Source organism: Zeugodacus cucurbitae, chromosome 5 (genome assembly GCF_028554725.1).
Source record: "Zeugodacus cucurbitae isolate PBARC_wt_2022May chromosome 5, idZeuCucr1.2, whole genome shotgun sequence".
Classification (NCBI taxonomy): domain Eukaryota; kingdom Metazoa; phylum Arthropoda; class Insecta; order Diptera; family Tephritidae; genus Zeugodacus; species Zeugodacus cucurbitae.
In genome coordinates, this window is record NC_071670.1 from 25,363,589 (window position 1) to 25,388,390 (window position 24,802).

The window sequence follows — 24,802 nt, forward strand, 5'->3', positions numbered from 1 at the left end:
CCTTGTCCCGTCCATCGCATTTCTTGGATGGCGGTGATGTCAGCCTTTACATCACTGGCTGGGCAGAGGCACCTTCCCAATTAAGGGTCAGGACATTCCAGGTGCATGCCCTTAATTCGTAGTCCTTTATACGTTTGCAGTGGTCGTCATCAAAATAGACCCCAATTTTGAGGCTATGGCTTTCATTTCATTGGGATTTTTTTTCAACCGCATACGTGGGGTTCGCCTTCTCACTTTACCTCGCCTCCAAACGGATGTCTGTTTGCTACCCAGAGAATACTTGGTCTAAGACCGGAAGTCGTGAACTGCTTGAGCCACATGCAAAAGAATCGTTCCTGGCCACTCCCAAGTGAATTTCTACACATGCCCTCATCCTCCAATGTATTGTTACTTTTGAAAACATAATGGACCTCTTTTAGAGACATTTTGGAAACGATAACAACACAAAGCACATATCTTAATTGATAGAATAGTATCTTAGAAAAGAACCAGTTCATGTTCTTGATTGGCCAGTTCAATCGTCGGTCTTCAACCCAACATTTCGCGATCTATAATCAATAACTTAATACCATCAATACCCCGTAGATGTGCTGAGCTTATAAAAGCTAAGGGCTTTTCTAAAAAATATTAATTTGTTGATTTAGTTTTTCAAACTTCTTCATTGGCTATGAAGTAATGTTTGTTATTTAATTTAGTTATTATTTACTAAGAGCTAATAATTTGTACAGTACTACAAACCCACCGTCAACAAACTGATTGAACCTTATAAGTGTGGCTTTAGACCTGGAAAATCGAGAACTGACCAGATATTCACCATGCGCCAAATCTTGGAGAAGACCCGTGAAAAGAGGATCGACACACACCACCTTTTTGTCGATTTTAAAGCTGCTTTCGACAGCACGAAAAGGAGCTGCCTTTACGCCGCGAGGTCTGAATTTGGTATCCCCGCAAAACTAACACGGCTGTGCAAGTTGACGCTGAGCAACACCAAAAGCTCCGTCATGATTGGGAAGGACTTCTCCGAGCGGTTCGATACCAAACGAGGTTTCAGACAAGGTGACTCACTATCGTGCGACTTCTTTAACTTGATGCGGGAAAAAAAAAATTCGAACTGCAGAGCTAAGAGCTAGAGTGTACAGCTGCTGGCGTACGCCGATGATATTGATATCATCGGAAGCAACAACCGCGCCGTTTGTTCTGCTTTTTCCCGCATGGATAAGGAGGCGAAGCGAATGGGTCTGGAGGTGAATGAGGACAAGACGAAATATCTCCTGTCATCAAGCAAACAGTCGGCGCATTCGCGTCTTGGCTCCCACGTCACTGTTGACAGTCATAACTTCGAAGTCGTAGATAATTTCGTATACCTGGGAACCAGTATCAACAACACCAACAATGTCAGCCTCGAAATCCAGCGCAGAATCACTCTTGCCAACAGGTGCTACTTTGGACTGAGTAGGCAAATGAAAAATAAAGTCCTCTCTCGGCGAACCAAAATCAAACTCTACAAGTCGCTCAAAAGCGATCTGGTTACACTTAGGATCTCCAACTGGCACCGAACTGCGAAGGAAAGAGACGAGTGGCGCGCTCTCATCGATTCGGCTATAACCGGCTAAAGGGTTCAACGCCAATCACATACTTACATACTACTTGTATAACCAATCACTCTCCACCAGCACGATGGAAGTGTATATTCTCAACTCCGTATTCTCAGAAAAGCTTATTTTTGCCTCCGTGGGACTATATCCCAGAAGCAAATAATAGAGTCCGACCGATTAATCGGCCTTGGCATCGGCATCGGCCAGTATCAGACAAAATTCAGCATCGGCCATATTGGGCCGTTTCTGTCTACTTCTATTGAATTACACTTACATTAATTTTTCTTTTACTTTCTGGATTTCTTAAAAGTCTAAAATATTAAGTCTTCTGTTTACCTAATAGAACACGGTTTGATTAATATTTACCTCAACCAATCATTTCTCGCATTGATAATATTAAGTCTAGTATAAAGAATTTTATTATTTTTTTTTGTTTTAAATTTATTATTACATTAATTAGAATGAAGCGATTTATTTCAAATATACACAGCTTTGTTCAACAACTTGTTGAGATTTTGAAGATAATTTCATAATGTCAGTCTTAAAGAAACGCTTGTTGTTATTAGCAAAAAACTGGGGGAGTATATTTTTAAAAGTTTGTCTTGAGACAAATAATCAACATCATTCGCCATAGACAGGAACAGGTAATAATCATTTGGTGCTATGAGTGCTCTCAGACTATGAAGTCCATGACCCCCCAAAAAATCTTTCTTTCAGTTTTGTTTTGATAAAAGACGTATAACTTATCTTTTCTAACTATATATTAAAAAAATAAGTTATTTAGTTTTGAATATTAATTGAATTAATAAACACCTTCATATTTACATATGAACCAAGTTTTTTTACTTACATATTTTGTGATGTTATTTGTTTTTGTTACTATACTCGTACTAGTTTACTAAATAAATTTGTTCATGAAAGAATCGGCATCGGCCGATACTTTGCCAACTGGCCGACTAATCGGCATCGGTCGGAAACTAGCAAATAATACTGTATATCACTATAAGCTATGGGTCTGCGATAAAGGAGGACAGCTTTTTCCAGTAGTTTTTGTGACACAATTGTCGTGACGGTATGGGATAGTACATATGAGCTTTTGAAAGCCAACTGGGGTACGCTCTCATGCTCTAGAGATTGGTGGCTAAGGACCTATGGAAGAAACGAGGCGGTTGGGTGATTAACAAAGGGGTGTCTCAATGTGAACTACAGTAATTCCCGCTTAAGTGCATCTTCTTAACATGCAAGACTTTGGAGACACTTAAACGGGAAAAGGCACTTAAATGAATACCTCGAGGTGCTTACCAAGACTTTTCTCAAATACTTCGATCTAATAGTTTTTCCTTTATAATGAAAGTCACATTTATTTCTTATTAATAACAATAAATATAAAAAAAATTACAAAACTATGTACATATACAGTAGTTTTCCGAAATAACGAACACATTAATTGTTAGGCCTGTTCGTTACATCGAATTATTCGTTAATTCGAATACTCACTTAGAGGAATGTTTTTCAATTAAAATGAGTTAAATATCCGTAAATTGCAGTTTAATAAATTGTTTTATTAATTACTTGTTAAAAAATGAAAAACCATAACAAAACAATTCAAATCCAATAAATTCTTCCAAAATGGACCAATTCTGACACTTATACTTCTGTTAGGTGCTGATCAATAATTTTAAGCTTTTTTTTATAAAATTCAACATTTTTCAATTTGCACATTTCTTTTGAATTTTTCAAGTTTTATTTTTAATTCTGGTTGGATGTTATTTGAGTTTTTTCTCTAAATAAATAAAAAATAAATAAAAAAAAAAACAAAAAGTTAAACTTGCAAATCCAGATTGTTCGTTATTTAAGGTACTGAACGAATGAAAACGAATATTCGTTATTTCGGAAAACTGCTGTATACAGTGGCTCACAGCCAAAATGATGCAGCAACGATATGAAAAATCGCTTAGTAAAAAATCACGTTTATATTTCGAAATTAAAAACTTTTACTAATTTATTGATTAGGTACATATATGTTTAATCTTTTACATAAATAAAAAAAAAACGCAAAAATTATTTATTTTTTACAAGCGTTAAGTAAAAGCATGTTCGTATACCAAAATACAAGCTCACAGCCAAAATGATACATAAATATTTACCATTAGCGGCGACAGCTTCGAATGCAAAGTAAATACTGCTATAAATGTGAGCTATCCAGAAATGATATTTAAAAGTTTTGACATTTTAGTATTGTCATTTGTAAAGTATATTTTAAAATGGGCGAGTTAGTCCTAAGTATTATAAAGACGAAAAAAGTCAACGCAACGTCGCGTAAATGGTGAAACTGAGTCAATGAACTACTCGGCATATCATTTAATGTTATGTTCGTGAAAATCGTGTCGCAAAAAAAATTATCGGCTCATAATAAAATATTTAACGAAAGTTATTATCGTTGGATTGCACGGAAAATGCGAGAAAACCCCCATTTAGGTGCTCCAGCTTAACCCTGTACTGGCCAGAACTTTAAATGTTTCAGAGTTTTCTAAAATGAAATATCCCTATGTATTTTGACCGCCTGAGAACGAAAATTAAGTCTGTTTTGCGATTCATTATATTCAATATATAAATTTTCCGGAAAATGCGAAAAACCGGCATAGTTGGTAGTTTTATAGTGTAATTTTCAAGTTATTTATGAAAATATAGGGATAAATTTTGCGTTATCATAAGGTAATCGTGGGTTATTTCGGGTTAAAGCAACTATCCTTGGGAAGAACAGTCATCCCAAAACCACAAGAAGAATGATCAGAGAAGCTGATTTAAATGACCGCACAGTCCGAAATAAACTATACATCAATGCGAAAACTCGAAGTGCAAGGTTGAAGGCAAACGAAACGTTATATAAGCCTGCATGCTTCTGGAATCCGTAATTTTTGCAGATGAGAGTAATTTCAGACTTTTTATATCGGATAGAAATATGTAGATATGTATGGATAAAACCAATTGCTGAGCTACAACCGCAAAATCTACGTAGTACCGTTAAACATGGTGGAGAGCATGTAATGGTGTGGGGATGAATGACGTCTCCTGATGTAGGCGATTTGGAATTCATCGATTGTACTATGTACAAAAGTGTGTATCTGGACATTTTGAAACGAAATTTGCTACAAAATGCCGCGAAATTAAATACTGTTGATAACTTTCGGTACTATCAAGATAAAGATCCGAGGCACGAATTCGGAGTTATGTAAAGTTGGCTTTTTTGGAACTGTCCACATAGTACGTTTGTACTATGGTGTTTGGTGTTTACCAACTTAATATTCAGATTTGAATGCAATTTGAGAATTGAGAATCTGTGGTCAGTTTAGGAACAAGACATGCGAAAATACCAAATTAGAAACAAAACCCGACTTGAAAAACGCCCTCCAAACAGAACGGAATAAAATTGCTCCAAACTATACAAATAAATTGGTAGAATCCATGCTGAAACGTATGAAAGCAGTTAATGATAGTAAAGGGCATCCCACAAAGTACTTATCGACCTAAAAATTTAGTTATGTCCTTAAAAAATTGCAATATATTTTGTTTTTTTTTGTTGCTGCATCATTTTCGCTGTGAGGTGCAATATTTTACTGTAGTTGGTTTTTGTTGTAGATAAATAAAATAACTATAAAATCTATTTTTTATTAATTTTTTTGGAAAATGAATTTAGTTTTCAAGTAATACTTACTTTAGTATTTCTTGTACGGTTGCATCACTTCTGTGAGCCACTGTTTATGTTCTTTTTTTGACAATATTCAGCGCATTCAATGTCAAAAATATTAAAAGGCACTTAAAAGATTGCAAACAATTTTGTATTTGTGGCTTAAATATTACAGGCATTTACGCGGGAAAGGCACATAAGCGGAGGCTCTTAAGCGAGGAGTTTTATATGTAAATTTGGAAAAATAACAACGTTGCCGCAAAAATTTTTGTCACATAATCGGGAAAGGCACTTAAGCGGGGATCACTGTATTTTTATTTCTTAGGGGATATAAAATAGCGGATGTCCCACATCACCTTACTTGAAGTACCTACGGCATATTCCCTATAGAAAGCTGTCGTGGTTGTCACACAATGAAAATACATCAATTTTATGTATATAAATATACTGCTATGTTCATTGTTGCTGTTAGACTCAATACCCCGTAATGAATGATCCTTAACCATAAAATAAGCATTTTTATACTCTCGCAACAAAAGTTGCTAAAAGTATATTATAGTTTTGTTCACATAACAGTTGTTTGTAACACCTAAAACTAAAAGAACCTAAAACAGTGGTCGGCACGAGAGGAATTTTGACTGTGTAGGTGAGCTCGAAATGAAAGATACCCAGTGAGAACTCTGGAACCTTACATTTTGAGAATGTTTTCCATTTTTTTCATAAAACATACATTTTGTTGCTCATTTTTTCATTTAAGTTATTTCGTTACTAAAACAAATATATAAGATCATAAAAGCCCTAACTTTATTGTCTTTAAACAACTTAAAACCTTAAATTTAATACATAACATCAAACGACTTTCATAACAGATTTTCGCGCAGGGCACTTATGCAAAGTGTCGCAGGCATGCGCGATGTTCATTCGTTGCTGGTTCGACAACGACTGAACGATAGAGCGTAAGAGTACGTGTGATGTAAGTTCGCCACAATTGTGCTAAGCAGTGCCACTGATTTAGAGTCATATACATATACCAAAGTGATCAGGGTGACGAGTAGATTCGAAAACCGGATGACTGTCCGTCCGTCCGTTTGTCCGTCTGTGCAAGATATAACTTGAGTAAAAATTAAGATATCTTGACGAAACTTGATACAAATATTCCTTGGGACCATGATTGGGTTGCTTTCGAAGATGGGCGAAATCGGTCCACTGCCACGCCCACAAAATGCCGTAAACCGAAAACACATAAAGTGTCATAAGTAAGCTATAAATAAAGTTGTAAAAGTTTGGTACAAAGGATCGCACCAGGAATGGGCATATTTGGATGTAATTTTTTTGGGGAAGGGGGCAGGGCCACGCCCACAAATAGGTTTTTTGTATATACAGTGAGTAACTTTAATATTCGGTTTTTTATTTCAAGCACTTTAAGTGCGGATAAAATGGTTAAAATCAATAATGAAGTAAAATTTTTTAATGCCAAAGAAGAATTATTTTAGCTAAGAATATATATACATACATATCAAAATTTTTTTGTTGGATACTACAAAATAATTAAAAATAACAAAACAGTCAAAAATTCATGCAACTTTAATATTTGATTTTTTTGATAATTTAATAGAAAAGTGTTTTAAAAACAAACTTTTTTCCAGTTTTAAGTACTTTGCTTGCTTTATTGCTTGGTTTTTTATAGCTTCGCTCATGCGATGTGACATATTCGATATAATTTTCAGAATGTAATTATCGCCTATTTATACCATTCTTCCAGGAGCCGGGTTTTTAGTGCGGTGAGAGATGAAACCGGGTTTTGACGCAACGCCTGTAAAATTCACACCATAATTTTTTTATTGGATTTATGTCAGGATATTGAGTCGGTGTTTCTATAACTTTGGAACAATTTTCCTTACGATATAGGCTTTATATTTTGGGTTATTATCCTGATATAAGTTAAATATATCCTAAATACCAAATTTGATGGCGGATTCTTCCAAACTATCTCTCAAAACTTGCAGAAAAGTGTGCTGATTCATAATCCCATTAACAAAAACCAAAATTTCCGATACTTTTGGATGATATGCACCCCCACACCATAACATGTCCAGCACGAGTGCGTTAACTCACTAACGAATAACATCAGAAACCCTAAACTTTGCAGTTGAAATGGCAGAAGGAAGCTGTACTCAGATTTTTTTATAAAATAAAAAATAGGCGTGGCGTCGCTCACTTATGGGTCAAAAACTATATCTCTGGAACTACTCGACTGATTTCAATGAACTTCGGTATATAGCAAATTCTTGACACCCTGACGACACTTGTGGATGAATCGGTTCACAACCACGACTACTTTCCATATAACTCAATTCCATTTCATTCCTTCACTTTATAATATACTAGCACACCCGGCCACACGTTTTTGTGGCTAAGTTATATGTACATTAAATTAAGTTGGTCCAATCTTGGCTTCGGCGACGATATTGATTACTCGAGGTTGATTTATGTTACGCAGCATGATGACAACTCACACTACTTTTAATTGCAAAGTGAGTGGTGATAGTACAGGTAATTTTAAATAGTTTGGAATAATTGACTACGTCATCCTGGTTTGTAGCTGTGTCAACTCTCTTGGACCGAAATTCTAAATTGTCGCATTAAGATCATCGATATCTTCTTTTTACCACCAATATATGTAGGTCATTCAATCTGTCATTTATGGTTATCATATTGAGGTTTCATGTCAGGAAAACTTCTGGGCAAGACTCCGTCAGAAGAAAAGCGATTTGCAAGTGGACTTCCGATTTTTTTTAAACTTTGGGAAATAATAGTCTTATATAAGTAACTTTTAACCCCAAAAAGAATTTTGAAAAATTTTCAAAATCGCGGCCGCTACACCATGTTGAAAAAAAGTGCAGTGTTTTTTTCAGAAATTAATATCTCCGAAACTTCTTAATCGGTTTTAATGAAATTTACAGACGATATAATTAATAGTACGTAGTTTAATGTTCTATTATGACCAAAAAAAAATTTCATAATTTTGACCAAACAAATGTCAAAAAAATTTTGAGTTAATTTTTAGTTAATTTGGCCACTTTTTTTTAACTTTCTAATAAACATTTTTCGATTTCTTATGATTTCACCTTTATTTAAAAAAAAAATAAAACTTTGAAGACTTGAATAGTTTTCGAGATATTGAGATTTTAGTGGGAGCGCGCACCACGATTTCTATGTACTGTGTTGCCGTACCGTGAAACGTGCACGAACCTGCATTAGCTTCCCTGCACATTGAACGCGTATAACATAACGCTGTTTGGCTCGCACCTACATCGTTGGAGATTTATAAAAAATAGTTAAGTTTAAATAGATTTTAAGTTGAATAGATTTTAAGTTGAACGGCACCTAAAGCAATATTTGGGTTTCCACAATGCCACGATATAAATGCTTTAATCCTTTTAAAAAACAGCGACATGCTTTAGTTGATAAAACAAATGTCCGCCCTGTTTCAAAAGAAATAGTTGAAACATTTTCAATTGATAGCAATAATTTTATTTGCAATACTTGCAGCTTTTTGAGCTTGTTTATATGGCACTTCAAATTCGGTTGCTATTTTGAGAGTACTCTAACTCTTTGGAACCATTCTTAATAGTTCTATTTTTCGAGATTTGCTAGGATTTTTTCTTAACTCTGCTTTAATTTCATCAATTAAATCTTCTAAATCAATTTTAGCACTTTCAGTTTCTTCATATTGAAATACTTTTTTTCAATTTATTTTCAAAAACCTCCCGAAGTTCACTTACCTTCTCTTTTGTGCCGCCTGCGTGCGAAGATCCCTGCTGCTAACAATTTAATAATAAATAATAGAAATACTTAATATTCTCAAAATTTTATTTAATTCTTCAGTATATTTTTCACTTTCGTAAACAAAATTAATATTTTCCATTGCATTATTATCTAAATAATCTGGTTGACAAAACTCTTCTTTGTTTACATTTTCAACAGTGTGAAATAATTCATGCACTTGTATCAAGGTTGATGGTTCTAACTTTGTAACTTGTAAACGGCAAGTATTGCAAATAAAATTATTGCTATCAATTGAAAATGTTTCAACTATTTCTTTTGAAACAGGGCGGACATTTGTTTTATCAACTAAAGCATGTCGCTGTTTTTTAAAAGGATTAAAGCATTTATATCGTGGCATTGTGGAAACCCAAATATTGCTTTAGGTGCCGTTCAACTTAAAATCTATTTAAACTTAACTATTTTTTATAAATCTCCAACGATGTAGGTGCGAGCCAAACAGCGTTATGTTATACGCGTTCAATGTGTAGGGTAGTTAACACAGGTTCGTGCACGTTTAACGGTACGGCAACACAGTACATAGAAATCGTGGTGCGCGCTCCCACTAAAATCTCAATATCTTGAAAACTATTCAAGTCTCCAAAATTTTATTTTTTTTAAATAAAGGTGAAACCATAAGGAATCGAAAAATTTTTATTAGAAAGTTAAAAAAAGTGGCCAAATTAATTAAAAATTACCTCAACATTTTTTTTGACATTTGTTTGGTCAAAATTATGAAATTTTTTTTTGGTCATAATATAACATTAAACTACGTACTATTAATTATATCGTCTGTAAATTTCATTAAAATTGATTAAGAAGTTTCGGAGATATTAATTCCTGAAAAAAACACTGCACTTTTTTTCAACATGGTGTAGCGGCCGCCATTTTGAAAATTTTTCAAAATTCTTTTTGGGGTTAAAAGTTACTTATATAAGACTATTATTTCCGTCATATTTCGTTCATTTGCAATTTAGGAATAATTTCAAGGCCGAATGTGCCGTTTGTTTGCCTACTAATAGGTGCCAAGTTGCCCCTATTCCCGTTAACCTTGGTGGTGAAAATGAGTGAAATTGGTTCTGAAATTACATCAACCCTCATATACTATATTTGATGATTTTTTATTGGACTCTATGCCGAATATATAGGTAAAATTTTGTGTTATCAATCTTTCAAATTGTTTTGGGCTATCGACACAACCTTATGCAATTGAACAATAACAAACATATTTTAACAAAGCAACAATGACAACCTTCAAAATATAATTTTTTTGTTTTCTCGTTTTATATTTTTCTTGTCAATTCGAATAAAATTCTCTAATTATTGTCTTCCTCGCAATTTTTCCATATTTACTCACTTTCTAATCTTTTTCTGGCCTTCCACGAATACTTCAAGACTAAAATTAGCAGATCGGTTTGGCCGTTCTCGTTTTTTTGCGGGACAAACGAACAGCAATTCATTTTTATATTATATTATTATTGAGTGACAATTTCTTTTAATTCCGCACACAACCAATCAGTAAGGAGCCGACCGCGCGAGTGATCTTAACCCCCCTCCCGCACCTCCCTGCCCGAGTGACGCCTACAACTCTTCAACGCATAGTTAGCCGCCGAGCGGATTTTTTTTCAAAATTTTTAACTCGTGATATCTTTTGAATGGAATGTCAGAATCTAGTAATTCAAAATGTTATATAAAGGTTTTGAAGCGATCTTAAATCATTTATATCGATAAGGATTAATACTAAGGTACAAATAAAGAGCCTTTTCAAGTAGTGGTATTTTGATTAATTTATTTGTATAAAATCGCTTACTGTGACAAAACTATAATAGTCGCGACGTTTTTTGTAGATAATGATAAGTTCTACAAAATTGTAGTATATCACTTTGTTATATCTTCAATCGTTTTCGCAGCATTCGCGATTAAAGAAATTTTTTTTTGGTTTTTTACATTATCGTAGTTTTGGTATGGAACCTTATTTTTTTAAAACTAAATATAGCCTATGTCACTCAGGGATAGTATATGTAGCTTTCCAACGGTGAAAGAATTTTTCAAATCGGTACAGTAGTTTCGGAGCCTATTCGAGACAAACAAACAAAAAAATTTCCTTTCCTCTTTATAATATTAGTATAGATATGTACATAACGAACCAATGAAGATAGTGTAATAAAACTTTACACAAATACTGTATGTGATCAGTATCAGATCATAACTTGTGAAAAAAAAATTTGAAATCGGACTATAACTTTTCGATGCGCGGATATCGAATATGAAGAATTCAGTGCCCTAGGGTAATTTTTCACCGAAAATATCGGTAAATCTCTCAGATATCTCAATTTAATTCAGAGGGAATCTTTTTCTTCTAATAGTGTGTCTCTGTACCAAAAATGGTTAAAATCGGATCAGGAATCATATAGTATATATGATGATTTTCGTTATTCGTCAAATTTGTGTTATCTTAAAAAAACTATATCAATAAATTGCGAGAGTATAAAATGTTCGTTTGCACCCGAACTTAGCCTTTCCTTACTTGTTGAAATATAAAACTGTTTTTTTTTTTCACTTTATAAACTGTCCTTACTTGTTGATATATAAAACTGTTTAATTAAAGTCTTTAGTTTTGTTTTAATTTTTACACTGTTCATATTTCAACAATAATATGCATTAGTTATGTGGTCGTACGATTATACAAAATTACACATTGATACTAAATGTTACGCATTTGTGTAGAATTCGTAAATTGTTGGTAAAACATATTGGGTTTTTAACGTTATATTAATAATTTTTCATATCACTAATTTAACTCATTTATTGTATTTGCAGCTACCACCTATTTTAGGAATTTGGGGAGAAATGGGGCTCGATGAAGTTACATTTTCTTGTACTATTTTAAAGAAAAATGAAAAATCTATAAAAAAAACTCTGTTTCTGATTGGATTTCTGCTGCCATGTATTGTAATAATTGTCTCATATTCATGCATTTACCTAACAGTTTTGCGGCAAAAAAGAAAAATGGAAACCCATCGAAACTATAAAGTTGCATCGAATGAATCAGTATTTACCTCTAGAAAACAGAAAGAGGATAACAGGTTAACAGTAATGATGGTTTCTATTTTCGGCTGCTTTCTTGGTTGTTTTTTACCATTAATGCTGGCTAATGTTGTGGATGACGAAAGAAAAACTAATTACCCTTGGTTTCACATAATGGCATCAGTAATGGCATGGGCGTCGAGCGTGATTAATCCAGTTATATACGCAGCAAGTAACAGAAATTACAGGTAATTAAATATATATGTATTATTAAAAAACCATCTCCTGAATTCTACTTTGTAAGGTTTGTTGAAATAATATGGTTTATGTTTTTTAAAAATTGTGCAATTTTTGTTTTAGTTAAGTAGCAGTATTTTTGCTCTTCAATAACTTAACCAAATCTTAACTCCTTTTTTAATTCGCGTACAGTATTACCTTCTTAAAATAAGTTATTACAGTGTACCATTCATCTTGGGTTCAAGTTCGCTGATGTCTCTCTATCTATTTTACCTATCCATAGATTTAGAATCGCCTACTTAAAACTTCTTAAATAAAAACTATAATATTACTAAGTTAAGTGTACACAAAAAAGAAAATATCAAAATTTTCTTACAGACATCGTACAGTAAACATACACATATAATTATATAATTTCAGTGAATTTTTTTAAAATTCATGAAGAGCCCTTAAAATGTTTTAGAACGCTCGACATTTTCTATACCATCATATGATCTTTTCTAAACGTTGCATCAAGATTCTTTTCGTGGTTGCATTTCACAAATAATAGTGGTACTCATTTAACGTTGCAATTATATAAAAATAGTAAATTTGCAATATGGCAACATAAGTTAAATGAGCGCATTTGGCAATATTGTGGTAATATCAGCTGATTGTGAATTAATTGTAAGCATGCCATGAATGCCACTGAAAAAGGTCTCGCATATTTGCAAGATTGTCGTAAAATAAAATTCATGTAAAAAATAACAGCTGTTTTACGATATTGTAATTTTGCGATGTTGTCATACGTTTACGACGTTAAATGAATACCACTAATATATTTATAATATTTTATCAAAATTAAATACTTTTTATATTTCTGCAGGATTGCATATTACAACACACTAAAGCATTTAAAATTTTGGGGTAAGCCGTTGTCATCAATCCACAGCAGAAGTGTACATCCCAGTAAAAATGAAGATTTTACCGGACCAATTAGGAGCATACCTTTGTTTCAAGTCACCAGCGAGAAAAATGTGAATAATTTGTGCCAAACATACTCAGTATAAGAAATAATAACCGATTATTAGTATTATTTACTTATATTTATAAAATACATAAAATTTTTTTGTTTTATTTTATCTTATATAGCGTATTGTCTTGCCAATAGAGATATTAAAACATTTAATCTATGTTTTATTGAACACAAAACCTGCCAACGCAGTTTTCGACAATTTTAGGACAATGATACCATAGTATCTGTACACCTAGATTATTCCCATTTAATCATTGGTTCTGAATTAACGGAAATATCGCACAACGGAAAGTTTAAATTCGGGTTTGAAAGGTGTTTCGACGTTTGGAAGAAGCGCTGGTATAAGTGAATAATATCGAATGGGAACTATTTTGAAGGCGACATTATGTAGACGATTTAAAAATAACTATTTTTTGTTTTTTTTTTTTTTTCAAAAGAATAAAGTTTTTAGGAACTTATAGTTAGTTTAAGACTACAAAAATATTCGATTTTTTGAAAATCCTAGGAGCTATAATAATTATAGTCCGACCGATTAATCGGCCTTGGCATCGGCATCGGTCATATTTGGCCTATTCTTTCGAATGTTACTTAAATCAATGTTTTGCTTTTATGTTTTTGATTTCTTTAAAGCTTATAATATGAAGTATTTTATTCACCTTATAAAACACAGTTTTATTCATATTTGGCTCAACCAATAATTCCTTGCGATAATAATATGCAGTCTAGTAAATATTGTATGTATGTGATTGGCGAAATTGGCGAAATTGCTTCTTTCAGACAGTCCCATTGGTGACAGAATAGGCTCAAATTAAGTTTTGCCGTAGAAAGTTAGCTCAAAATAAATTATTCTCTGGCAAATCCATCAAATGCTTAAGAATACAAAGGTTTTAGTACGGCAACAACGAATTTGTGTATACGACTTGTTGTCAAAACATAACTGTATTATTTTGCTTGCACTGTCTATTATTTTTATTTGGTAAGATTTTTACGTTTAATTGTTAAATTAGGTTTTGTTAACAATTGAAATATTGTATTTTACGTTTAATAATGGATTTTGATGAGTTTTTTTTTTATTGAAGAAGTGCGTAATTGGCCACTTCTGTACGATCTGGGACATGTAGCATTTAACAGTTTAAGAAAAAAGGAATACGCTTGGAAGTAGTTTGCAGTTTACATGAAATTGGTGGAGCAAATTATGGAATTTTATCTTCTATTCTATCGTCCAATTTATTAATAGAATTGGAGTGCAAGATAAGGTGGAAGAGAATGGAGCAAATCACTTCCAGAAATAGGGCCAAAACACCAAGAAAAAATGGAAATATTTGGAACCAATATCTTTTTTTGGATAATCAGGGGTGTTGTGGAATCCAAGACAGATTTGCTGAATGTCAGAATAGCAAACCAATTCTGATTTTCATTGGTGTCACAGAATCTGATTGGATTTTCGTCTTTTTTGAATATAAGCAAACCAACATTCGAATCAAGAATGATAGAAGACAAGATTACGACAGGCGTTTACAGTTAGCTTTTTTGGGTTTTAAGTTCCTGTTGAGTGACAACTTTCACGACCTCGAACACGCGAGCAAAACAAAATTGCACTGTGGTACAAAACAATAAAACCAAAACAAAGAGCTGAAGTCAAGGCTAGTGCTTAATTATTATTTAAAATTCTAAGTGAAAAATGTATTAACTTGAAAAAGAAGTCCGCAATGGCGGAATTAAACAACAGTAGTACAAAAAAGTCGTCTATAAAGAATTTTTTTCACTTTTCCAACCAACAAAAAAGTTGACAAAATGGCGAACTTTTTGTAACAAAACATATAATTTTAATTATAAATATGCATTATTATATTGGATCATTTTATAAATGAAGATTTTAAGAATTACGTTCATTGTGATATTTTATCTGCACATTATTCAATTTGGTTCACTATGTTTCACATTTCCGTTTTCCATTTGACAATTCTTCTGTTGCCTATTCCCATTGGTGGGTCGTGAACGCTTCAGCCTGTCGTAATTTTGTCTTCTATCATTCTTGATTCGAATCAGCTGTTCTGCTATTTATTCATGCGGAAAATTAGCAAGACATTTCTTTGGAATTGTAATCACATAATTAGTTCAAAATATTCATTAAACCCAATAAATATAATTAAAATGAGAAATTATTTCCGCTTTTATTTTATTTGGCAATGAAAGTATCGCAAACGTTGTTTAACTTTTATGTAAAAGGTTATATATCTCCATGATCTAATCTGAATTACTTACCCTGTAAACTTCTTAGAATATTTTGATTTTTTCCATTGAATTCAATAATTACGTCATTTAGCGTTCTTATCTTATTTTTTAATAATAATTATATATTTTCCAAAGCGTTTTAACGGCAAGTAAAAATAAATTTGAACAAAATATGTTAAATCTGTCAGCCCTGAAACTGTTGGTTGGTTTCTGATAGTTAAACCGATAAAATTGGTTTCAATGACACCTAAAACCAATAAAATTTCTAATTCGAACATAAAAGTACTCTTTCACACGGGTCAATTCCTGTTGCAAATTCTCGGGCGATTCTCTTTTGCTGTCGCCCATTGCGTTCACACGAGGAATTTTTCAAATCATTTTCTCAACTTCTTGTACGCATCGTTTCTAAACAAAAATATATTTTATTAACTAATTCTTATCGTTATTCTCTATTTTCTAACATAGTATTATAATTATATTATGCATTTTTCTATATGTATTTGCAATTACATACAAAAAATCTATAATATAGAAATGAATCGCTAAATGTGTTGCTAAGTGCATAACTCGAACAAAGCTGAATCGATTTCTCTAATTCTTTTCTTAGAATATACCGTGAAGTACAAGAGTGGTTCTTACGATGAAAAATTAAAAAGGTTGGCTGAAAAAGTCTAAAATCCACACTTTTCTAATCTCCCATACAAACAATTTGTATTCTACAAATATACAAATGAATTTCTGTTCGTAAGTCTCGCAAAAGTCGTGAACGGCCGCACCGATCTGACTAATTTAGTCTTGGAATATTCGAACATGGCCAAGAAAGGTTTAGAAAGTAAGTAAATATAGTAAAATAGGGAGGAAGATAATAATAACTGAATTTTATTTGAGTTTACAACAAAAATAAAACAAAAAATAATAATATTTTGAAGGTTGTCATTGTTGCTTTGTTAAAATATTTTTGTTATTGTCCAATTGTATAAGGTTGTGTCGGTGGATTTTTCACAAGTAAGGAAAGTTCAGGTGTAACCGATCATTTTATACTCTCGCAATTTATTGATGTAATTTTATTAAGATAACTCACAATACTGACCCATATATTCATAAAGACCAATAGAATAACGAAAATGCTCATATATAGTATATGCAGGCTGAGGTAATTCGTGAACCGATTTCACTCATTTTCACCATCAAAGTATAACAAAAATAAGGGCAACTTGACACCTGTTATAGGCACACAAACTGTACATTCGGTTGTTAGATATTGGAAATGGTAAGGTCACAGTTGACACCTCGACGGATTAATCACATTTCCAACAGATTTCTGTCACTTCACAAACTCGAAAGAGGAGCTTATACATCGTGTTTTACTGGATATAAAACAACAATATAATACCCATAATTGGCTGAGTGAACGACCAATATTGGTGGCAAAAAAACAAAGGTGTCGTCGATGTCAATGCGACAATTTAGTATTTCGTTCCAGGAGAGCTGACACAGCTACAAATCAGGATGACGTAGTCAACTATCCGAAAGAATTTTTATAATCATTGGAATTGCCTGGACTATCACCACTTAATTTTCATTTAAAAGATGTATTAGTTGGCAACTAATATGCTGTATAACATAAATCAGCCTCGACTTTGTAATGGAACAACACTGGCTGTGAAGAAGCTATTCAATATCGTCATCGAAGCCAAGATTGAGCCAATTTTGTATTTACTCATTTGTTGCACACTTCAATATAAGATTAATAAATACAAAGTTTAACAAACTATGTTGATTTGCATCAATCATTTCCAAATTTACCGGCTATAACGTTTTCATCTTTATGCAAAATAATTTTTTCACTACATTGAAAAACTTACTTAGTTAATGTATACCTTAATAAGTTTTCAGGACACGATAATATTACTCCAAAAATGTTAATTGAGTTGCCAAATATTGCTATATCAGTGCTCTCTTTGCTCTTTAATGCAATTCTTGGTTTCGGGTACTAACCAATTTCGTGGAAAAAGTCGCAGATCATCATAATAGATAAACCTGGAAAAGACTTAATACAACCATCTTCCTACAGACCAATAAGTCTCTTACCATGTCTTTCCAAAATATTCGAAAAAGTTTTACTATCAAAAATTTCTCCTTTCCTCCACGAAAATAATATAATACCAACCCATCAATTCGGGTTTCGTGCTAAACATGGCACAGTAGAGCAAGTGAATAGAATTACAAACGAAATCAGGAAAGCATTCGAGCACAGAGAGTACTGTTCAGCTATTTTTCTCGATGTAGCTCAGGCGTTCGATAAGGTCTGGCATGAAGGCCTTTTATGGAAAATCAAAAACGTTTTCCTTACGAATTGCATAAAACATTGGAGTCATATTTAAGAAATAGGAAATTTACAGTTAAAGTAGCAGATTTTATATCAGAAGAACGAGCAATAAGGGCCGGTGTACCTCAGGGCAGTGCATTAGGCCCTACTCTGTACATAATATATAAGCAGACATTCCAATAGCTAATAACGTATTGACATCCACTTTTGCAGATGACACAGCCATAGTAAGCCGAAACAAATGCCCCATTAGAGCATCAAGAGTATTAGAGGAGCACTTAACTAGTGTCGAAGAATGGCTAGCCAGCTGGCGTATAAAAATTAATGAGCAAAAATGCAAGCATGTTACATTTTCTCTAAGACCAGAAACATGTCGGACAGTTATAATAAACAATGTATTAGTACCCTAAGCGAATGAATTAACTTTATCTTGGGATCGAAGGCTTACGTGGCGGAAACATATAGCGAGTAAAGTAACTTGCATGAAGTTAAGAGCAGCAAATTTAAATTGGCTTCTAAACAAAAATTCTAAACTTAGCCTAGACAACAAAGTCCTGTTATACAATGCAATCATAAAACCGATTTGGATGTATGGTATTCAACTGTGGGGTACGACCTGTGCAACCAACATTGATATAATTTAGAGATTCCAATCTAAAATGCTTAGAACAATAACGGGTTCACCATGGTACATGCGTAATGAAAATATCCATAAGGATCTTGATATTCCTATGGTAAAGAAGGAAATAGAGGACAGCAGAAAGAAATATATTTCTAAACTTCGTGAACATCCAAACCCATTGGGAAATGCCTTGGTACATTCCAATCAAACTCGTTTCAAAAGAAGAGATCTACCTGCCTACTAAAGAGCAACGTTCTACCAAAAAGCTCAAACACATTCTTGAGCTTACTTAGTTGTAAATAGATTTAAGATTTTAATACTTATTGTTAGGCTTTAAACAAAGCAGATTCAATAAATAAAGAAATATTGAAAAAAAATGTATACCTTAGCCACAAGTGTGCCTGTATGTGTATCAAAATTTCAAATATATTATATACATTAATTTTAAAATGTGCGCAAATGCAACGCTGTTACGAATAAGAACCAGTGATCTGCAGCATGGATAATATGATACGAAACTCTTCTCTTTTGCTTGTTGAGAGAGCCCATGAACTCATTTTTGATGTTGGCAACAAAGCCAGATCATGGGCTACTGGACAGCTGACAGTCAAAATCACGAGCTACCACTAAGAATCCCGCAGAAATAAATGACGTTTTTGTACGATAAGTTTTTTGTTATTTTTGAATTACTATTAACTTTTATTTAAATGGAGTTAATATGTGTACACTATTTAGGAAACGGTGGCTATTTGTACGAAAGTAATATATGTACATTCTTTAACAGTGTTAAATGCCATTTACGTAAATACATATCTGGGTACAAATTTTCTCTTAAACTTTTATAGAATATATTAAGGTGTTTATTTGTATATAAAATATAAATAAATATATGTTACTCAATTAAACTAAGCTAAATTTTTGTTTATGTTGACTTATAATATGTACGATTTTTAATTATTATAATATTTTATTATTTTTATGTGTAGATGTTTATTGTTCATCTTAAAATATATATTTATAAGTGTATGTGTTGGTGTAATATTGGTTAAGAAGTCTCTATTAAGCGTAAACTGCAAACCAATAAATACCCAAAAAATCGAATAAAAATCTCCTAACTTATGTTTTCCCGCAGTGGCACCACTGCCAAATGTTATAAAAAATGCGGACTTTGACAGCTCTCTCACGAATAAAAGAGTTTCGTATCATGTTATCTTTGATCTGCAGTGAATACTTGGCTTATGATTATACTCTTAAATTCATGAATCACCCCCAATATTCACTCATACTTGCTCTCACTAAAAATATTATCTTCTCGCATTCACATGGCTTGCTTGTGTAATAATGAGTGTGAATATGTCTCACAATCACTTATTGCTCACACTTGGCTTGGCTTGCTTCTCTGTATACAATTGTTTGAGCTATTCGTTGCTTACCATTAGATGAGTTGTAAGGCTCATGAATACATTCACTAATAAGTGGCTCATTGTTTATTCATGAATACATTCACAAATTCCGTGCCTATTCAAAATATATTTTATACCTACGCGGAGGCGTTTTAAAAGGAACGAAACGCACGATTGTAGTGACTACAAAACTGAAACTTCTTTGTTTCTTATCCTTTTATTCAATTATTTTTTAAACCTAGATGCAAGCTTTATCTTACATTCTAGAAAGTGGAGAACTTAGGTAGATGAGTCCCTGAAGTTTATACCTACGGGGAGGGGTTTTAAAAGGAACGAAGTCCGTAAAAATACAATGGCTTAGTAAAAAATACAAAACTGAAACTTCTTTGTTTCTTATACTTTTATTCAATTATTTCTTAAATATTTGCCAATACTTAGATACAATTTCTAACAAATTACAGGGGTGTAATTCTGTGTCAATATGTTTTGTAATTCCTTCAATTTTTCGATTAAAAACGATATGCGAAGCAGTTCATACAGACGTTCCAGAAATAGTCAGCTTTAAACGTAACATATCAACATATATCGACAGTATATGGCTTGCTAATTTAAGCAGTTACCACAAAGTAGCACTATTTTTATATCCTCCAGCAAAAGCTATGAGAGATGTCGATATTGAAGCTGTGAAGCATTTCTGCATTGAGCAGATATCAGGCAATATTGAGTTTTACCCTTTCGAACACAATGAGACCCCACAAATTCCATCTTCACCAATTACTTCAACATCAAATACGTCTTTACCTGCAAATGACCTGAACTTCTTTTTTCCAAAAATTTCAAACGAGGGAACGTATCGAAGAAGAGTTAGATCGATATTACACAGAAAGAGTACAATTTGATAATGACTTTGACGCAATTATATGGTGGAAGCAACATAAAACTAACTTTTCACGCTTTTTAAAACTTGCACTTAAAATATTAAGTATACCTGCAAGTAGTGCGGCGTCTGAACGTGTATTTTCATTGGCAAGCAATTTAAAAACTGATAAAAGAAATCGACTTAATTCCATTGAAAGCGACTGAATTATCATCTATAAAATAAAATATAGTATTATACGTGATAACATGAATGTAAATGTATATGTGATTTTATAATAATAGAGAATTAATACAAAATATGAATTTTTATTTCATTATATCTAGTCATTATTAGAACAGGTTACAAAATCCTTGTTATTATACAATAATATAATAGTAACTCTTACTACTTTCGTAATGGATTTTTTAGTATTTGGTTCATAGCGTTACGGCTCTAAAGGCTCAAGTGGCTTGCGCACAATTGAGTTTCTTCGTATATTCACAAGTGTTTTGTATTCATAATTGTCAGAGAATCCTAAGCAAAGATTCATAAGTGTTGTGAGCTCATAAGCAAACACTTGTGAATATATGCTTCATACAAGCTAAGCAGCTCACAAGCGAAAACTCTCTCTCTCATAATTGTAAGTGAGCAGTATTCACACTTATACTCATTCCGTGAATAATTTGCTTGCTTCATATTCAATTTTTCGCAAGTGGCTCAAACTTGCGTTTAACTCATTCACTGCAGATCACTGATAAGAACACAAAGAGTGTTGCCGAACACAGCAGACTCGGCGCGATTCTCCTCTCTGCGTCACCCCCTCTCCAATAAACTAAGAATTGCCGCAACAGGAGTTGACCCGTGTGAAAGAATTCTAACCAATAATATCAGAATTCATGATACGAATCAGAATTTTTTGTCGGTTTGAATTCTGATTCCGACAACTGTAAGATTCCACAACAACCCTGAATGTAACGAATTCCAGGATTATACATACATACATATATGCTAATAATATATTTTACAGAACTATTGGCAGTTTGATAATGGAATATGTAGAAGAAAGTGAAGTATTGCAAATATAAGATATGGATCAGTTAATTTGTTTATATCTTCAAGCGGAAATTCCCAAAATATATCTTCTGATGCACGTCGATGACAAGTAAAAATTCTTTTCTTTTGACAATTTTTCTCATTACTTCTTAACCTATGTACGGTATGGATTTAGATTTCAGAAAGTTGTGCCGCGTTTGTGGGTCAAACCCAAAAACAGGACTCCGCCGTACTGCTCCTTTCCTCTTTAGTAACGAAGATTACAGAAGAGGGTCTTCCGCCAAATATTGTGAATCAAAGAGAGACCAAAATATTGACTTTGATGTTTGACGAAATAAATAAATTTTATTCAGTTAATACCTTTGAATTAAAATCTTTTTTGTAATGAAGAAAAATTTTTGTTTTAAATATAAATATGTATAATATAAGTAACATTACAAAGCAGTACTTGAAATAAATTCTTTTAGTTTTTCACGTAACTGAAAAGCTTTTGAGGAGGAGCGATTAGCAGTTCTTGGGTGAAACGATTCAAGGGAATTTACTTCTTTCCTCCATCGGCCGTTTATTTCTTTGTTACCCACTGAGTGGTCAACATGTTCAAGGGGGAAGTAATTGCTGTCATTTTGTAACATTAAAAAGTTATGAAGTACTACTGTAGCTAAAACAATTTTGTCTACATTCTTTGGGAAAGCATGTATTGTTGTAGCCAGTACTCTCCATCGATTGGCCAAAATTCCGAATGCGTTTTCTATGTGTACTCGGGCTTTGGACAATGCTAAGTTAAATTTGTTTTTATCTTCCGCTAAATGGCGACCAGGAAATGGTCGCATTAAATTTGGTTTCAGTGGAAACGAACTGTCGCCGACGTAATAATACGGAAAGCTGGTAGATGTACCTGGCAAGTTTGTGTCACAAGGAACTTGTAGAGTGCCACCCAACAATTTGCTTCCAAAAGCACTGCGGGCAAAAATTCCACCGTCACTTTGGCTTTCTAGTGTCGCGACGTCTACATGTGTGAACACATAATTAGAATCACACGCTGCCATTAATACTACACTAAACGTTTTATTGTAATTGTTATACAAACATCCGCTGTTCCTTGGGCTTGTTATACGAATGTGCTTCCCATCTATAGCACCCAAGCAATTCGGCAAGCCAGTCTTTACATAAAAACTGTTTGCTATGCCCTTCAGTTCGGATAAGTTTGGAGGTGAAATATATACAACATGCAATTCATTCCAAATAGCGTCACACGTTTCGTATATGATTTTCCGAACTGTTGAGATTGCAATTTTATATGCCCAAGAAATCACATGGAAATTACATCCTTGTGCCAAGAAGCTGAAATTGATAATTGCTTAAGTACACAAATGTAATAAATATTTCACATTCACTTACAGTAAGGTTACCGCCAAACGCGTTTCAGGATCAATTGCCTTTCTATTCGAAAATCGTTCCATTCGTTGTTTTAATAACGACAACAGTATATTAAAACTGGAAACGTTCATCCGAGTTACTTTAAAAAAATGTTCCTCATCCTTTTCTTTGAGTTGCTTAATACAAGTTTTAAAAAAGCTTTCTTCTTGGCGTGTGAGGTTGACCGGACAAACCCACCTTCGTTTGCTTGCATGGAGCTTCTTGTATAATTCATTAGCAATATTTGTAATGCGCGCAATTTTTTCAACTGTCCTCAAAAAATCTGTTACATATTCCGCATTATTCATATTGAATTTGTTTATTTAGATTAATGCTTTGAACCAGGGATCTCTGCTTTGAACACATAGACGACGACAGACGCCAAAGATATCCATGGACAGACGACCGACAGCATTTATCAGATTGTATAGATACAATCTATGTATGTATGTATGTATCTATACAATGATTTATCATATATTAAAATACACGCATTCTTATGAGCACAGTTTTATAGACAACAGCACGACTTCACAGCAACAGGCTTGTAGTTGTCGCTGTCTCCAAATTACAAATGCTTCAAATTTTGTCGACGACAGTGGGCAGCTGTAGAGCTGCCACTAATATGTAAAATGTAAAAGTATTCAAAGCTCTAACAAGCAGAACGTTATTTTACCTGCAGAATCGTAAAATAGCTTTGATATATCATTTGTAATAACAATTGATAATTTTAAACAAATCATTCGTCCTATTTAAACAATTTTTGCACAAAAAATTTTACTTTGAATAAAATATTTAAATTTCGTTGAAGTGAAAGGTTTTAGTACGGTAACAACGAAATTGTTAACATCCACTATTGACAGCATATATACAGTGGCAAACAAAAAAATAGGACGCTCTAGAAATTAGGGATTTATAGATTTTATCTAAAAATAAATAATTTTATAATAAAAAGAGTAAATAAAAAGGTTTTATTATAGCTGAATAATGTACTTAGTATAATTAAAATCCACTTTGATCCGAAGCTTTGATTTGTTAATGTTACAATGATCAAAAGTAAAGTCACTGCAAGAAAGTGTCCCGTATTTTTTTTTTGTCCGCTATCGTACTTACATATAAAATTCAGCTGTTTGGTATCTCGCTGCCGTTTTCAAAATATGCAAGACACTGGCTTCAAAACGACATTTGTAGCCAAGGAAATTTATCTGTCGCTACGTCGTGAAGGGCAGTCATCTTTGCACAGATGAAGAAGCAAACACTCGCTATCCGCATGGTATACGCTTGCTCAACACGAACCAATCTGTTGCGGAATATGTATAACAGCAAAATTTTATATTCAGCTGAAGAAAAATTTGCCTCCATAGACAAAGATACTTATATCGGATGCACATCTGCGAATCAAGAAGTCTTTGTGCGTCAGAAACTCCGTTTATAAAATATGAGTTTTATATGATAACAACAAATATTGATATAACAGATGGTTTAGCGAACGGTGAAG

The 24,802-nt window shown here is 33.2% G+C and overlaps 2 protein-coding genes across 5 annotated transcripts in view; one reads left to right on the forward strand and one right to left on the reverse strand.

The window, feature by feature from the left end:
* Tre1 (protein trapped in endoderm-1) overlaps window positions 1–13,540 on the forward strand; it is a 38,110-nt gene extending 24,570 nt beyond the window's left edge. For 3 of the 4 annotated variants that reach the window (XM_011195915.3, XM_011195914.3, XM_054232638.1), the window contains exons 6-7: window positions 11,929–12,383; window positions 13,238–13,540. In XM_011195915.3, the coding sequence (XP_011194217.1) occupies window positions 11,929–12,383; window positions 13,238–13,421 (639 nt within the window). In that variant the 3' untranslated portion in view covers window positions 13,422–13,540. Of the gene's footprint in view, window positions 1–11,928; window positions 12,384–13,237 lie in introns of those variants that run through there. The other variant, XM_054232639.1, reaches the window with a different exon arrangement.
* A 925-nt stretch (window positions 13,541–14,465) lies between these two features.
* LOC105219644 (uncharacterized) lies at window positions 14,466–24,557 on the reverse strand. Its single transcript, XM_029045210.2, has 3 exons — window positions 24,418–24,557; window positions 23,287–23,980; window positions 14,466–23,229 (listed from the first exon to the last, which is right to left on the reverse strand). Exons 2-3 carry the CDS (start codon window positions 23,610–23,612, stop codon window positions 22,323–22,325), a joined length of 1,233 nt encoding a protein of 410 aa, XP_028901043.2. The 5' UTR covers window positions 23,613–23,980; window positions 24,418–24,557; the 3' UTR covers window positions 14,466–22,322.
* Between the last annotated feature and the right edge of the window lie 245 nt (window positions 24,558–24,802).

Bases quoted from the DNA above. Each gene is read 5' to 3' on its own strand.
- LOC105219644 (XM_029045210.2), bottom strand. From the start codon at position 23,612: ATGAATAATGCGGAATATGTAACAGATTTTTTGAGGACAGTTGAAAAA. The intron at 23,230-23,286 runs GTAAGTGAATGT...TATCAATTTCAG, and splicing joins CGTTTGGCGGTAACCTTACT to CTTCTTGGCACAAGGATGTA.